This window comes from Erithacus rubecula (assembly GCF_903797595.1).
Source record: "Erithacus rubecula genome assembly, chromosome: 3".
Taxonomy (NCBI): Eukaryota; Metazoa; Chordata; class Aves; order Passeriformes; family Muscicapidae; genus Erithacus; species Erithacus rubecula.
Genome location: NC_136689.1, coordinates 107,089,211 through 107,105,918, shown reverse-complemented (window position 1 = coordinate 107,105,918; position 16,708 = coordinate 107,089,211). Strand labels below are relative to the sequence as shown.

Genomic DNA, 16,708 nt, shown 5'->3' with positions numbered 1-16,708 from the left:
TCCCTTAAAATATTTATCTAAAGGGCAAAAGCAGGTTCCTAACATTTTCTGATATAATGGAAAGAGTAATCCATTTACCACATATAGAAACAGCCCAATTTCAATTGAAATCAAGCTTTCTACCAATCAGTGCCATTTTCAGGCAGAAGTCACACGTCAGTCAGGGCAGCTGACGTTAAGCATGTTTTGGCCCCTGGGGGAAATGATGCCCTTATTACATACAGTAGGTACATCAGGTCAGAGCAGCTCTGTGAGCAGTACCTAAAAACTGCAGCTCCTGTGATGGGCTGCAAGGTGCAGGATGTGCAGAGAACAGGAGGTTCACAGGGAGGAGCTGACAGCTGGGAGAACATGACCCTGCCTGCGGGGTGAGAAAACTGAAGCTTCTTTAGCTGCAGTGAGCGCTGCTGCCTTAACCCCATCAGCCCTGATCCTCCTCCTGTGCTGAGATGACCTGCTCTGGGATGCACATGTTCCACAGGCCCTGTGTATCACAATTTTATGAGATGCACTATTAGAAAGCTCACTTGTGCAGACTTTATGGGTCATGTACGTGCTTTCCTTCATTCTCTCATTTCTCTCCCCTCTAGGCACAGGGAGTGGAGCCTACTCCACAGCTCTGGAGTGGTGGCCTCTATTTTGCCAGGTTTATCTTTGATGGAAATAGTGAATCTTATAATGTAACTAGTTCAGAAGTGGTTCTGAGACTTGGGACACGTTTTTCAGTAAGTACAGCTTTTATAAATACATGAAATGGGAACCATTAGAGTCCAATTACTCTGGGACTGTGGAATCTCATGGAACAGCAGCCTTTAATAAGGAAAGTAGTGGAAGATCTATTTAGAGCATTTATTTCTGACTTGATTGACATGATCATGGTCATCTCTGTCTCCCATATTGAGAGATGGTCTCTTTTGACCCTTAGATCCACCTGCATCAAACTATTCAGGTATGTCTGTAGACTGAAGAGTTAGACTCCAAAAACCTGGTGTTAGGAAGGGAGGGGCCTTTTCCAAAAGTAGCAGCAGATATAGAAGCTGCTAGAGCAGAAAGTTACCAAACCAGCTGCATTTTGAGCAATTGCTCTGGGAAATAGAGCAGAGCAACTGAGATACCCAACATGAGCAGTTCTCCCAACTTCTACATGAACTGAACCACAACAGCCTGTGTAGGAAAGCAAAAGCTTTCCTACATTTCTTCTTTTTGCAAAGACCTAAACAGCTCTGGGCTTCATAACCAGACAGAGTCTCTTCTTGTCTATCACTCTGAAGCTCTTCCAGTGTAGGGCCACATGACCAAGTGCTTTACACACTGAGAGCTAGGGACTACAGCTCTCCACCACTCAAATGTAGCCTTTTGAGCACTGTTCTCTGGCAACTTGGGATATTTTTATGAAGAAGTAGGATTACAAATGACCAATTTGTGATTGAAAATTACAGAGGTCTATGGACTGATCAGCTAAATGTTAGATGACAGTAGAAAATATAGCATTCCTCTTGCTTAAGCAGAGACATAATGGTGAGGTTTAAGCAGAACAGGGAAAAGGAAGGCTCTAAAGAGAAAGAACCAATTGAATTGATACTTTTTGATACTCAAACTCACCAAAATCAAGCAAAAAAAAAAATTTGTTCAGTCTTAAAAAATTAGTTCTTACTGAATTAAGCAAAACAGAAGCTTAGGAGGTGACATGACTGAAACTACACTATAAACTGAAATTCTGAGAAAAATAATTACCTGACTCCCCACCCCAAGACATGAACCTGATCAAAATCTCTTCAATGCAATACGACAATAATCAAATCAAACCAAACACCAGGGGAATGATTCTTTGAGGGACTAAACTCTATACTTGCATTTTGAATAATTCTGCACACAATTCACCTAACAGCATCATGGCCTAACTAGGAAAACCAAACTGCTGCTCCCAAGGGATTAACCTGCAAAATACTGCAAGATAAAGAATTTAACTTCGTACAAATTCATTACAGAGAGAGAGAAAAAAAAAATAAAATCCCAGATCTGAAGGGCAAAGCAGGGCAATAAGAGAGTAAAGTCCAAAACCAAAAAGTAGGCAGGATCTGAATCAGCACTAAGCTAGTGTCTTTGGTTTAGTGCTAATCAGCAAGTCACAGTCCATCTGTTAGGCTGAGGAGATCACCAAAAGGAACAAAAAAATTGTGTGAGGAATGGCCTCTGTATTCCTCTCTGGAGGAGCTCTCCTGCTGCAGTGACACACCCTGTCTCCAACAGCAACCACATTTCAGATGAAAGCACAGTTGTTGTATGTAGTTCACATGCAGGCATGGATAATGATTTCAACAGAGAAAGGCTTGGAGGAAAGAAGCAGATAAAACACTGGGAAATGAACTGATGTAGAACATTTTGTAATGTGTTCTGCCAGCAAGGGAAACTGCAGAAGGAAAAGCAACAAATGCATTCCTTGGTGCAGAACCACTCTGCTGTTTCAGCCAAGAGACAGATAGATGTGGTAGGGGTATGGGAAGAAGAGGGATTTTTCTGGCTTTGCTTTATAAATAAATCACTGCTCTTGAATCCAGAAGACATTTTCTCTGACCACTGTATATATGTAACACTTTTACCCTGTTATCACATGCCTGGCAAATTTGTCCTATTGTTTATTCCTGTGAAAATAATGGTTTCCTCCTCCTTTTCCTCTCTAGCACTCACTCTGCACTGCTGAACAAATCCTCTTTCCCTTGTCACTTCTCATCTGAGCAGTGGCACCTGTTAGCTTTAAACCTGTGGTTCTCTTGCACCTAACTCTCAAACATTTAGTCCCTACATTAGGCTCTTTTAGAAAAAGTATGTTGGATTAGTAGTTCCTTCAGCACTAGTTTTGATATAAACTAAGTCAGCTGACTACTGCTGGAACAGTTTTCTGGGAGCAGATGTAAGATAGCCTATGGTACCACAGTGCTGCCATGGGATTAAGTTGATGCTTGTACACTCTGGAGCCAAAGCCTTCCTGCACTGGAGACTGAAGGGTCAATTGTCAGTGCAATCCATACAGGGATTTAGTTAACATGAATGGGAGAATTTCAGCTGAATCTCCACTGAATCATTATCCCTGAATGTCTCTGAGGAATTTAACCAGCACCCTTTGCAGCTTCTTGCTTTGTTCAGTGTCTACAACATTAAGTCTAAGACGCAATGAGATTCTTGCTTAATCTTGCAGACAATACACTTCAGAATTTTTGCTAATAGAGGATTATTTAGTTTGCACAAGGAAGAATTTTGCCTATAGCAACAGGATAAAAAATGCTAAAGAGCATTATCTTTGTAGATATAATTATGTATTTGGCAACCTGCACCATACATATTCCAGCACTGCCACATGGGCCAGGGAAGGTTCACAGCTGTAGACAGCGAAGTTCTCTGCCAGAATTTTTGTGATTTTCAGCACATTAAAGAACACGAGTAAAATACTTCATGCACATAGGGGGAAGATGAAAAAAACAAAACTAAGGCTCAGAACCATATGAAATCAATTTAATATTGTGACATAGACCCTCCCCTTTTAGATAAAGCTCAGCAAACCCAGAATACAAAACCTACACTGATGCAGTGAAAAGCAACAAACCTCCTAAATCCTCCCCCCAAGCTAAAAATCTGTTGTTTGCAATTGCAAATGCAAACCTCCTTTTTTGGGGAGGAGTCACAGGAATCCTAGCTGCTACAGTTCTGCTGGCCTAAATAGAGGATATGACCCAATACTATACCAATAAAATTTTACACAATTAAGCTTTTTTTGTTGAAATAAAAGCCATTAAGCTTCAACTTACATGTTCATCTGAAGCATAAAGGACTTCCATTAGCCGATTGACAAGGTCATTATTCTCTCCCCCGTGTTCTTGGCAGAGAAGTTCAATCTCCCTTAATTTGCCAAAGTAGAAATCCCTTTCCTTCTCCACACCTTCAAGTGCAAGTTTTAATGAATGTACCTGCATATAAACCAAGACATGAATGCATCAGTTTTGAGGTGTACTATAGACAAAAGAACACAATATGAAAGTTTGTATGCTAAACAATCTTAAATACATATTTGATTTTATCGCCTAAAATGAAGCCCAGGTTTTTTTGTTGCAGAGCTAAATTGAAACTTACACCACAGAGAATAGTAAATCAGGCTCCCCCACTACTCCCCCTGGATACATCCTAACCTTGATCCTTAAAGGTCAGTTTTCTCAGCACTCTTTTATACCGAGGCTCAAAGCAGCAGTTCAGAAATCAGGGCTACCTAAGCCATGTCTCCTAACAGGGCTGCCAGAAATGTCATGTAGCAGTAACTAATAAAACTTGCAGCTCAATACTTGCATTATTTTGCCTGGATAAATGTGGAGTTGTTGGGAAACCTACAATATTTCCTTGCCTAAAACTATACTGACTAGCAGAGGAGGGAAATAGTCTGCTTAGGGAATTAAAAGGTCCTCTAGTTACAAATGTGGTATTGCTGTGCTGGTTTTCCACCTCTCCTGTTCTGCCTCCTCACTTACCACATTTTACAAACCTGTGTTTCAGCACTCTGCTGCGTGACTGGTGCACCACGGGCTACCTGCTCTGACTGATGTGCTGCTTCTAGCAACAGATTCTCTCAAATGCCAAGTACCTTTCTCCTTGCAACCTTGCTCACAAGAATCTTCAAGCTATGCTGTCAGCCTCACTTTCACCACTAGGACTGCTGCAAATGATCCATGGGCAATGTAGCTGTTAATGATTAGGCTTTGTATAAATCATGACAGATGATTTATATATTTTTAAGCATATATATATATAAAAATATAAATTTTTATTCATATATATTTTTAAAAAACACTTTTGTGGGAGCATAACATATCAACTTCTGTCTAATGGGGTATACACAATCAGGATAAGTGGCTCAGAAATTTGGAGGACAGCAGTGTACAAACCAACAGAAATAATCACAGATAAAGCAGTCTACAGTAAACACACTGACCCCAATCACATCCAATTACAGCCAAATTAGCATTCACATTTTAAAGCCCGCAATTATACAAATGATTTTCTAAATAAAACATGCTAAATAAATTAAATCGTATCAGACTACATTTCAGTGAACTGATATGATTTAATAGAAACTTCTGTGCTGCCAGTTCTACTGCAAGTTAATTTATTTCCTTCACTAGTAAAAATACCAGCAGAGTTCAAACAATGCTTTGATAGCCTACTAAATCCTTTCAGTTTGTTATTTCATGACTGCTGAGCTAGGGATGCCTTTTCCTGACCTTTGATTGCAGTTTCAAAGGTGTCAAGCGGCAGAACTGACCTGTTACCAGAGCAGCATCTCAGGGCATCTCATTTATGCACTAATTCATTTCTGAGCAGCTGCCTGAGTGTGACACTCAAGGCTTCTCTTGACAGTTTGAATCCATTATGGATATAATGACCAGTCACCTTAAAATTAACTATTTTTTTACGAAAGTAGGAATAGCAAAATGAAATAAGAGTTTACAATATTCTGGTCTATAGATGAAGATCTCATACTTAGGAATGGCCACAGTATGTTGCTTGAGAGCAATGCCTGAATGCAGCCAGAATAAGAATTAACTGCTTCCAGATCTCTTGCTAGAGCTTGGGAAAACAATGAACTTCAGATGAAAAATTGGCAGCTAATAGCTGAGACTATCTCCCCTTCTGACCTATTTACTATGAAGACATTCTCCTGTTTTCATTCTCTCACATTCACGCTGTTTAAAGAAACAAAATCATTAAACTATGTGCATATGCACAGAGTTAATTAACTACTGTATAGAATAAACATTGTTATAACCAAACTAGATATGCTTTCCTTCAGTTCCAACTACCTATCTGTGCCATGTGAATCCATATTTCTTCAGATACTTTGCACATCTGCATCCTACTTCTTCCTTCCATGAGCATGCCAAAAGGAACAACTCAAGTCAACTCCCAGTGTTCTACTTCTGGACCAAAAGTACCCCTCTGCAACCCAGTAAATGGATGCAAAGGCAGCAGTTCTTACTGACTGGTCTTTTCTCTGATGGCACTTAGTGGTAGCATGAACACTCACAGGGCTGCAGAGCCAGGCTGCAGGGCAAACTGCGGGCAAAAATCCACAATGATGCTGTTTTCAGAAACCACATGTATATCAGCACACAGCTAATAGTTCCTTTTACATTCTCCATATGTAAAAGTCCCTTCTCTGCATGCAATAGCCCCTGGTCTGTGTTGTCACCTCAGCTGCACTCAGACACTCTTGGGGAGAGAGTTGGCACAGACCAAAGACACAAACAGGGACCACTTTGTTATTTTAATGCCATGGGTAATCAAGTTCCAGCACACAGAGTGACACTCCTTGGAATTTAATTTAGGAGTTTAATTTACTGGCACAGTTCAAAGATGATTTTAAGAGAAACTTTTAAGATTGTAGGGAGCCATTAACTGGCAAATATTAGAGACAGCTTAACAATTATTGCAAACAGCTCATTAGACCACACTATGGTAAAATATAGTGTACAGACATCCCCACTAATTAAACTTCTCTGCTACAAATTGCATGGAGGTTCAGATGTTTCCATCTCCCTTGGCTGCTATCTATGAAAGGGATGAAAAAACAACATAGGACCCTGATATCCACAACACAATTCAGCATTTCTTACTTATAATTGACACAGAAACACAGCAACAGTGGCTGCTGCCCTCATCTCCACAACTGCTGCAGAGTAGTAAAAACCAGGCAATTTGGCTCTTGGAGCATGTTCACACTGGGGGTCAGGAAAACCTGGCTCAGAGCTGCTTGCAGCATAGCTTTTTTGGCTCGTGTAATATGGCCATGGTTTACAAGTATCCATTAGTGGGAAATGAGACACCAAATGCTGTCAGCATTAAGAAAAAGAGCCTTCCAGACCATTCTAGCTAGATGATGTCTCTTAAAAACTAGCTATTAAAGAATCAATTTTCAAATCCTCCAGATTTCTTCTTCTCCTCTTTGGTGATGGGGGAAATAATTCATTTTCCTTCAGGGTTATTTGTATATAAAGCTTAAGGTTTTCACACATGGAACGTGCTAGAAATATGTTAGCAGTGGATGTGATAGTGACTGTCTATTTCAGTAAAGATCAAATATTTTAATGTTACTCAGATGCCAACCAACTCCTCCTCCTGAAGTAAATACATTCTGACTTCTGAGTACAAATGTCATGGTTTCAGTTGCATTAACCTGACATTTGAACTCTGCTCGACATTGATTAAAAAAAAAAGAATTCCATGAAAAATATATGCATCCATTCCTTGTGCAACATTTAAAAACTTTTCTGTTTCAGCAACACTCTAGAGCCCATTTGGAAAGCTGGTGGACCCTGCTGTGCTCTCTGCTGCTCAGAATGATGCCCTGAATCTGCAGAATGTCATGTCTGGGACGTGGCTATCCATCCACCACCTTTCAGCATGCAACTCATCAAAAACTTGCCAACAGTGCCCCTGCAAACTGAAATCTTTACTGTTCAGGTCAGTGAAAGTCTGCAACTGAAATGCCCTTAACTGTGGAAAATTATACTTGATCCAGAATAACTACTGCTTCCTAAATGGTGCTCCCAGGGACTCTAAAATATGAGGTTTTTCCTTTCCATTTTCCCTCACCAAGGACAAACACAGGGATCAGGCCTCATATATAGTAATGGCACCATTCTGACAGCACAGTCTTAAACTAGATGCATGTATTTATTCTTGTCCAGTGCAGACACTCTGTAATTCAGAAATGACAGAATAGTGTAAAGCTCCAGAGCATTAACAAAAATGAACCTCTTGCATTCATAACATTACAGAAATTCTGAATCTTTTTAATTATATCACAGAACATTATTTATAATATAACTAAGTATTCTCAGCAAGATAAATAACATTTTTAAAAGAAAATGGTGTGTTAGCTTCTTTAACACCTTCCTTCCAGGAAGCCGAGCACAATGCTCTAGTCTCACTTTAACTACAAATCCCTTAACACCTTGGTATGACAAACAGGCTAACTTTCTCCACAGCAGCACATTAAATGGTTTATTTCAAATTAGTAATACACAAGAGCAAAGACACTATTTGGGTTTTTTCTTTCCAGGTGAAATAAAAGATATATTTCAATATCTAATAAAATCTAATAAAATTAGATGCTGAAAAGCTTACCTGTCACTCCTAAGATCATAATTTAAAAATACTGGCAAAAATCAGTCATCTCTGCCAGACATTATGTTTTACAATAAATCTCTCTGTCCTTTTTTTTTTTTTCTTTCCAGCTGAACTATTTCCACTTTTGTCCCCTCATAATTCTGGAAAGCATCATTCATCAGAAGACAATATTAGATTTCATGCCTGCCTGTGACAATGAATGCATCTATTTTTGTGCCTAAATCAAATTTACCTGTTCACTGAGCTGTATGACTTGGGTTTCCAAATCTTTATCTGATTTGGATGCTGAGCTGCTTGGTGCAGCTTTTTTTGCTGAAGATGGGCGAGAAGGTGTTGATCCTGGTTTAGAAGCTGGACTGGATTTAGCAGCACCTGAAAAACACAATAAATAAGAAAACAATAAACAAGATTGGTCTCTGTAATAAATGCATTCCTATTAATCTGGTACTGAAACACAAATATTGATTTTACAGCCATCCAACCTCTCTCTTACTTCAAGGTGACAGTAGAGGAAATTCCACTGCTGTTATGCCTTGGGAAAGGAAAAACCACATTTCCTACCAATCTGAGTTTGCTGCTGAGAGTGAGGTAACTCTAAAACCAAAATAAACAACATCAAACCGGAATAAAAAGTTCCCTTAGATCTGAGCAACTTTCAGCTTAAAAAAATATGCCATTCAGAGAGTGTTCCCCCAGCCCATTACTTAACATATATAGCTATCCTCAATTTCCCTGGAGAAAGAGCTGAAATAAACTCAGCTGAACTGCCTCTGTGCTTTTTTCATTTTCAAATGTAAACCACCTGGGTATTGAAACTCAGAGAGTGCAGAATTAAACCCTTTGGTGATTCCCCAGTCGGCCACAGTGACCAGAAGATGTGTTTTGATCTCCTTGTGTTTTCCTATTTCTTTTTAATTACTTGCACTGCGAATCTGCCAGGACATGGAGCAATGTCTTCACTAGCAAAAATGGCAAGTAATGAGTGTGTATAGATCTTCTTTTTCCACAATGATTTGGCACATAAACACCCAACTAGATCAACAGTTGTGTGAAAGGGTTTGCAGTGCCTTGACAGGAACCTCCCAGCCAGCTCCCCATGCCTTGCTCTGCCTCTCCATCTTCCATCTCTTGATGCTGGCTGTTTGGTACAGTCACTCAGCCCATCCATGAGTGCCTGGCTCACAGCTCTCCCCCTGCCCCAGCTCCCACAAGCACTGCACTCCAACCCAGCCTTTTGCTTATCCCCTCCAACAAGGAACACATTTGAGATGCACTGGACAGACATCTGATACAGAAACTGGTTTGGTTAAGAAGACAAAACAGAAACCCAGCCTCTTTCTGGCCTATTTGATTTGATTTATTAAAGCAGGCATGTGAATCAGAGGTCCTGCTCAGCTGCACCCATGTCCATCATTGTTTCCTACAAAGAGCACAACACTGTTGTCCAAACATGCTGACAGGCTCCATGCCATCCTCCACCACCAAATGCTGCCAGCTCTGAAGCCTGAGCCCCACAGGAAACAGCCCTAATCCAGCAGGCACCCAGCTCCCAGCTGAGCTCTAAGCTTGCTGTTCACCACTTCCACAGGGATTTTGCCCTGGCTTTCTCAGCAGCCACCTTCTACCCATACCTCACCAGCTGCTCCTCCCACAGGATTACTTGATTTATGGCACACCACAAATTGTTCTAAGTTGTCATTCCCACAATGCATCCCCAGTGTCAGACAATGCTTTATTAAAGCAATTTTTTGTAAAACAAATGTGTTAAATAAAGCCATTACTAGGAAGAAACTGCAGGGAGACATGGAGAGGAAGAGACAGCCTGTGGGGCTGTCCATATGTCCAGACTGTGGATCTCACAGAGTCTTACTGACCTAGAGCTGTGACAGTGGCTCACTGGAGGAGCTGGAAGGTGATGGGAAAGGAGAACAGCAATGGGTTATTTAATCAAGCTTAAGCTTTCCTGATTTAGTCACAGGCCTCTCTCTGTAACAAGCATCCCCTCCCACCCCTATGAATAACTGCATTAACTGGGTCACCTAAAGCCAACAGAACACAAACAAACAACTTGATAATTCAGTTAGCATGTGTAAACATTTCTGTGCAAGATAGCATCCTCCTTTTCTATGCCCTTTAATATAAGACAGATAAGGGGAAAAAAGCATACTGGTGGGAGTTTTTGTGGGTTTTTTGTTGTTTTTAAAAATTTTTGTTTAGCATTTTTTGTTTTGGTTTTGTTTCTTTTAGAAACTGGTGACTCCAATAGCTACCACATCTATTGCACACATAAACTCTTCTCCAGAAGGTTTTGGATACAGCACACAGGTTTGCTAAAGTTGGGAAAATTCAGTGTTGTGTATATGTCTGAAATGAAATTTTTTGTTCACATCATACTTACATCAGCAAAGTTGAAAAATATTAAAAATGCCAAGATCTTTTGCTGCTATTTTTCTTTATGAAATTGCCTAAACTTTAGCATTCTGCCTTCAATGCTTCCTAAGTTCAGCCCATATTTTGACTAACTAAAAATCAGCTGCTTTAGAGCAAGATTGCTAAAATGTTCTCAAAACCAGGAAAATAATTTTCATTTGGATTAGCAGATAAACAGAAGTGAACTAGTGTCAAAATATGCAATAAGAACACACACATGAAATAAAATCACTTTGGCTCTAGCATTCTAGCTGAGTCTCAAGTTATTTAATGGCCAAAGAATCAACATTTACTTCTTATTGCATTCTACAACTACAAGATGCAGGTTCAGGGTATCAACTGAAAAGAAAATGCTTCAAAGCTGGCACTGAGACAGCTAAGGAAAGAGCAGGCACAAGCATTTGATCCCTAGGTATTCTCTCTAATTTGCAGCTGAGGTGCCCTCCCAGAGTGTGCTGAGAAAGTCTCATCCCCAGTGCCTGCAGCACTGATATATGACACTATATTCTGCCCTCCTTTGAGTACAACAAAGCCTTTTGAATTTCTACAGCAAAGTGCCACTAAGCTATATAAAACCCAGACAAATCAAAAGAAATCAACTTTTGCTCCACTGCTCAGGATCAGCTCTTAAATGACCAATATATTCCCATTTCAGAGATAAAAAACAGCTATCTAGTTACTAGCAGGTAGCAGCAGCAGTTGGACAGAACTTAATTGCAGCAGAGAATGCTTAGGGATTTCTAATTTAAAATTTCCTGGAGAACAAAAAAAAAAGCTTTACTGCACATTTATTCTAAGGCCTCAGTTTTATAATCAGCTCAGAAGTAAGCTTCCATTCTAGCAGAAGCCTAATTTCATAAAATAATTAAAGGATGCTGGCCAGTACAGTAATGCAAAGTACTTGAAACAGCCAGATATCTAAACAGAGACAAAAGATCTTGATAGACTTAATGACTTGGTTGAGCAATGGGTTTGTAGTTAATTAGTGCAGTCATGGAATAACTCCTAATGCACTGCTCAGAGGGACTACAAAATCCAAGCAGTTTAAATTCTTTCCAACATCACATCTTCCATGAAAATATTTATACACGACCTGTTTACACACTCTGAGAAAGCACAAAATTTTATACAGGTGTTTTATGCAAAAGGTATCCAATAGTCATCTCTTTTCCCTGATCAGTGAGAGAATTGCATTGTAATCAGCAACATAACTGTTTGCCATTATTAATTCCTCTTCAAGCTTACTGCTGATGTTCAAAAGGAAATGCAGGGCCCTCCCCTGGAAAGGAGCATCCCCATGCCCCAAAACATGCTGGCAGCCAAAAAACTGGAAAGCACTGTGGCAGAAAAGGATTTGGGGGTCCTGGTGAACACTGAGATGAGCATGAGCCAGCAAAGCACCCTCCCAGCAAGGAAGGGCAGCAGCCTCTGGGCTGCACTGGGAGAAGCATCCTCAGCAGGCTGATTCTCCCCCTCTAGTCAGCACTGGTGGGACGCATGAGGAATGCCTGGTTCATTTCAGGGCTCCCCAGGATGGGACAGACATGGATGAACTGGAGAGAGTGCAACAAAGGGCCACAAAGAATAAGGGAATGGAGCACCTCACATCCAAGCCTCATCAGAAAGCTCTGTCTGTTCAGCTTGGATAAGAGAGGCTTCAGGGGGGATCTTACCTACACCTCAAGAGAAGGTGCAAAGAAGGTAGGAAACAGGCTCCTTTCAGTGGTCCCCAAAGGATGGGAGACAATGGGCACAAAATGAAACACAAGAAATTCCATTTAAACATAAGAAAAAACTTCTTCACTCTGAGGGTTATCAAATACTGGAACAAACTGTCCAGAGAGTTTGAGGGGTTTCCAGCCTCAGAGATACTCAGAATGTGACTGGATATGGTCCTGGACAACCAGCTCAAGGTGACCCTGCTTTCAGCAGAGCAGCTTGACTGGATGATCTCAGAGGTGTCTTCCCACCTCCACTGTTTTGTGAGAACTTCTGACAGCATGCTCTGGTTTTAGGTCAATGCAGGGTTCCAATTACAATTTTTTTTGTAAACAGTATTGCAGCTGTGTCTGTTAGCACCTGGATAACTTTTTGTACCTGCCCACATAACACTAGCTGAGATGAGAAAAGTAAATTCACAATTGAAAGACAAATTATTCTGAACTTGTACTGAATTAAGATGAGCCAGCTTTGAGATGCATTAGAGGTTTCCATCTGTGGTACTCCAGAAACAATTACTAGTCAGTCCACCATAATTAAATGTATCCCATGCAGTTTCAGCTTCACTGTTCCTTTTGCTAAATACCTAAGTTCTACAAACAGATGCAAATTTCTGCAACATAAAACAGTGGATGTTGGCACTGTGTAGATTTGGGTACAAAAAAGCTAGGCTGCAAATTCCAGTTCTCTTTACATCACAGGCACAGTCTTGTAGACAAGAGACCTACTTAACATTTAGAGAGGAATCTTCCTTGAAGCTATATGAGTAATTAGTATGCTGTTAAATATTTATGCAAAATTTCAAGAAAACACGTGCATGAATACAGTGTGGACGTGCATGAGGAGAATGTGGAGAGCACTGGAAGCCCTGGGCAAGCACAAGACTTGGCTGAGCCCACGCAACCACTGCTTCAGTGGAATTTGGGAATCACTCACAGTCTATTTTAGTCAAATTAGAGGATTTCATAAAATGAATATTCCTGACTCATGCCACAGAGAAAAACCAAACCCTACAAGAGGCCACAATAATTTCTTCATAAGCTAAAAACTCTCCACCCACTTAAACCAAGAGAGTGAGAACAGTAGATTAATTAATATTCACTCATTCTTATTATTGTAGCTACACCAGGACACAAGAAAATGCTCAATTGAGGACACTTAATGAAATAAGCGATGACAAATGATACTTAATGGGAATTAAGTGAGCTCAGACAACATCTGACTTGACTTTCCGAATCCCAACACATTGTCCTAATTATTTTGTGGTGCTACCTTCTCCTGGCAGGCAGGACCTTCTGTCCTCTCAGCTCCCAAACTTTCACTGCTGCTGGTCCAGTACAGCATCGTGAGCTCTGCATTCATCCTCTCTGCCAGACAGCTGGCAAACAGAAGTGTCTACAAGAACTTGAAACTTTCACAATTTCAAGAGAGCTATCCAAGTAAGAAAGCCCAATGGAGGCCACTTGTCAAATGCAAAGGTTTTGCTGATAGCATGACTGCCTCAGTTTGTCTTTAATACAAGATTTGATAGAAGGGAACTAACCAAAGCCTTTCCCCCATCATAAATGAAGACTTTACTCTAGATTGAAAATAACCAATATTTATTTATTATTTAAAATAATCAACAACTACTTCTTTTCAACTGAAACCTCTATTTGCTCTAGAAACATATTTAAGTATGCATTTATCTTCAACGGATGAAACCAATCCACAGGCTTAACAGAAGAACACAATTTTAAATTTCAAGTGCTCTTAAAAACCTGCATTTTCTAAAATCTCACTGTCTGCCTAGCTATAAGGAGAAAGCAATCTCAAAAGCAAAATCTGAAAAATAAATGTGTGTTGGAAAATGAAAGGGTGTGCAAACATTTGTGCAACACACTCAAACCACACCCGTGGTATACTGAAAATAAAGATGGCAATTTTCACCACTGCTTTTCCAAACAATCATCTCTGGAAAAAAGGCCCTGGCTCCTGCACTGCAAGCATGTTGCCTCCTGGTCTAAATTCTCGACCTCAGTGGGTTTAAAAATTAAATTCTCCTCCTGCTGGCAGGGGAGCTGTGCCTGTATCACAGCAGAGCTGCTTTACCTCCCAGCCGGCGCTGTCACTGCACATGCTGTTCCCCTCGGTTAGCACAATTCCTTGGCCTTGTATGAACTAGGGATGAAAACACTCTGTTTGTCACCCTGCAGCACTTTCCATCTCTAGCTCTGCCACAGTGTCCTGGAGCACTGCACCACTGTGAGCAGAGATTGCCATTGACAACACCTACTGCCTGCCACTGGGGAAAAAGGTAGCAGATCTTGGTGGAAAGCCAAAAAAAAAAGCATTAGGGGTTTTCTAGTCTCCCAGGAGTTCTAATCGTATCACTAGCTGCTAAAATAAAGACTGGTCTCACTGAGTATTTTTATCCTTCAAAATTAATTTACAGCACATCTGTCACAGCAGGATATACCATTTCCCTACAGAAAAATCAGTATTTCTCTTGTGCAATTGGTTTTTCGATGGCACATTATATATAATGCATTCATGCACAAACAGTTCATTCTGCCCTGGTTATTTTCCCTGTCATAGCGTGGGTATTTTTAGCCCTCATGTGATCCTCCAGTATTTTCCAGCTCTGCTTTAGTCATCCTGCTCTCACTGAATATTTCAAACTAAAAAAATCTAACAGCCTTCAGATCTAAGAACCTCTCACATTTTCAGCTTACATGTAAATAATTAATTTTATTAAGCTGTCTTACACCCATGTGTTTTTGACACCCCACACCCATACACTAGAGAGTGCTCCATGGAGATTTGCTCTGACATACAGGAATACTTACATAAGACACTAAGCTAAAATCCTGATCACTATTTTCAATTTTGAGCAGATGAAGCCTTTTGTGCTATTTTCTGCAGGGAGCATTAGAACAGGCACAAACAACAGTGCCCTAATATTTTAATCCTGTACCACGGTTTTGACTCTACATCTGTAGGCTGTTTACCACTGCATTAGAGAAGAGGCTGGAGGAGATGGAAAGTGGGCTCAGGGCTGGCAGATGGCATTAGATCTAAAAGCAGCTGTGGTGCTGCTGCCAGAGAGCCTGCAGCAGTGGTCTGTGCTGCTCCTTGAAGGAGGAAAAGACCCTCATCTCCCCACTGGGGAGCTGCATTCACCTGGTGAAACCTTGCTGCTCCTGCTGTTTTGAGAAGCAGAGTGTGGCACGTGACCAAACCATCCACCCACGGCAGCAGCATCAGCTCTGTGTCTGAAGGAAGGGACAAGGCAGCACGAGGGTGGCACAGCAGATTAGTTGGGACCTATTTATGCTTCCATTTCTGAGCTGCATTATCTGTGACCCGCGCTGACCCCCCAGTAGGATCACCTTTGGAATGGGAAGGGCTATGGCTGCTGGCCTGCTCACCAACTAACACAAAAACCTGTGCAGTTTTACATTTCTCGAGTTTTGGGTTGTTTTAAAAGTGTTTACTTTCCAAATTAAATAAAGACTACATTCTGCATTTATAGAGATACAGGTTAATATCTATTTAGAGGTACAGGAAGCAGCTACTTGATACCAGGCATCATGTCAAGCTTTAGAGTCTGATTAAAATATCAAAAATAATTTTAATTCATGCCAGTACTTTTCTGGATAAGTTTTCAGAACAGCCTTTAAGGATCTGATCACTTGTTAACTCAAGGACATATATCTTAGTCTATCTCCAAAAATACATAGTTAGAACAGTGTTATAAAGCAGTTATGAATAATCAATAATCATCTCCTAAATCACTCAAGCCCGAAACTCTGTCAAAGGGCACTGGAAGAGTTACTCCATGGAGCAACAGAAATCATCTGAAATGCATATGAAACTGCTAGCAGCTAAAGTCAATAATTCCTTTAGAAATACATATATCTAATCAATTTAGAATAGGCATAATTTAAAGCCTGCCAAACCCCCAAATATGAATGAGTACCCATATATCTGCTTGTTCCTGACACCAAGCAATAGATGTGTGCATTTAGGTATGTCCACTGCACATTATTTAAAAACTTTTGGATTATGCTAAAGATTTTTTGGGTTCTTTATATTTTGTAACAACTGCTTCCTTCTGTTTTGTTAAAGAACTGACTCGGTAGTATCACAGCTTCAACACTTTATTGCTATTGTAGAGCAAATCGCACACATTAATAATGGCACAATGCTGTGTGGTGTGGTCAGTGCAGTGCAGGGAAGGGATGCCATCCAGAGGGACATGGACAGGTTTGAGAGGTTGGTCTGTGCAAACCTCATGAGGTTCAACAGGGCCAAGTGCAAGGTCCTGCACTGGGCCAGGGCAGTCCCAAGCACAAATACAGGCTGGGTGGAGAATGGATTGACAGCAGCCCTGAGAAGGACTTGG

General features: G+C 40.6%; 1 protein-coding gene across 5 annotated transcripts in view; it reads right to left on the bottom strand.

Annotated features, from left to right (window-relative positions):
* Positions 1-16,708, bottom strand: part of MAPRE2 (microtubule associated protein RP/EB family member 2) — a 97,989-nt gene that overhangs the window by 3,313 nt on the left and 77,968 nt on the right. For all 5 annotated transcript variants that reach the window (XR_013773517.1, XM_079299424.1, XM_079299422.1 and 2 more), the window contains 2 exons: positions 8,405-8,544; positions 3,804-3,962 (listed from right to left, as the gene is read on the bottom strand). Coding sequence is in view for 4 of the 5 variants with exons in the window: in XM_079299424.1 (XP_079155550.1) it covers positions 3,804-3,962; positions 8,405-8,544 (299 nt within the window). In the remaining variant the exon portion in view is untranslated. The remainder of the gene's footprint in view (positions 1-3,803; positions 3,963-8,404; positions 8,545-16,708) is intronic.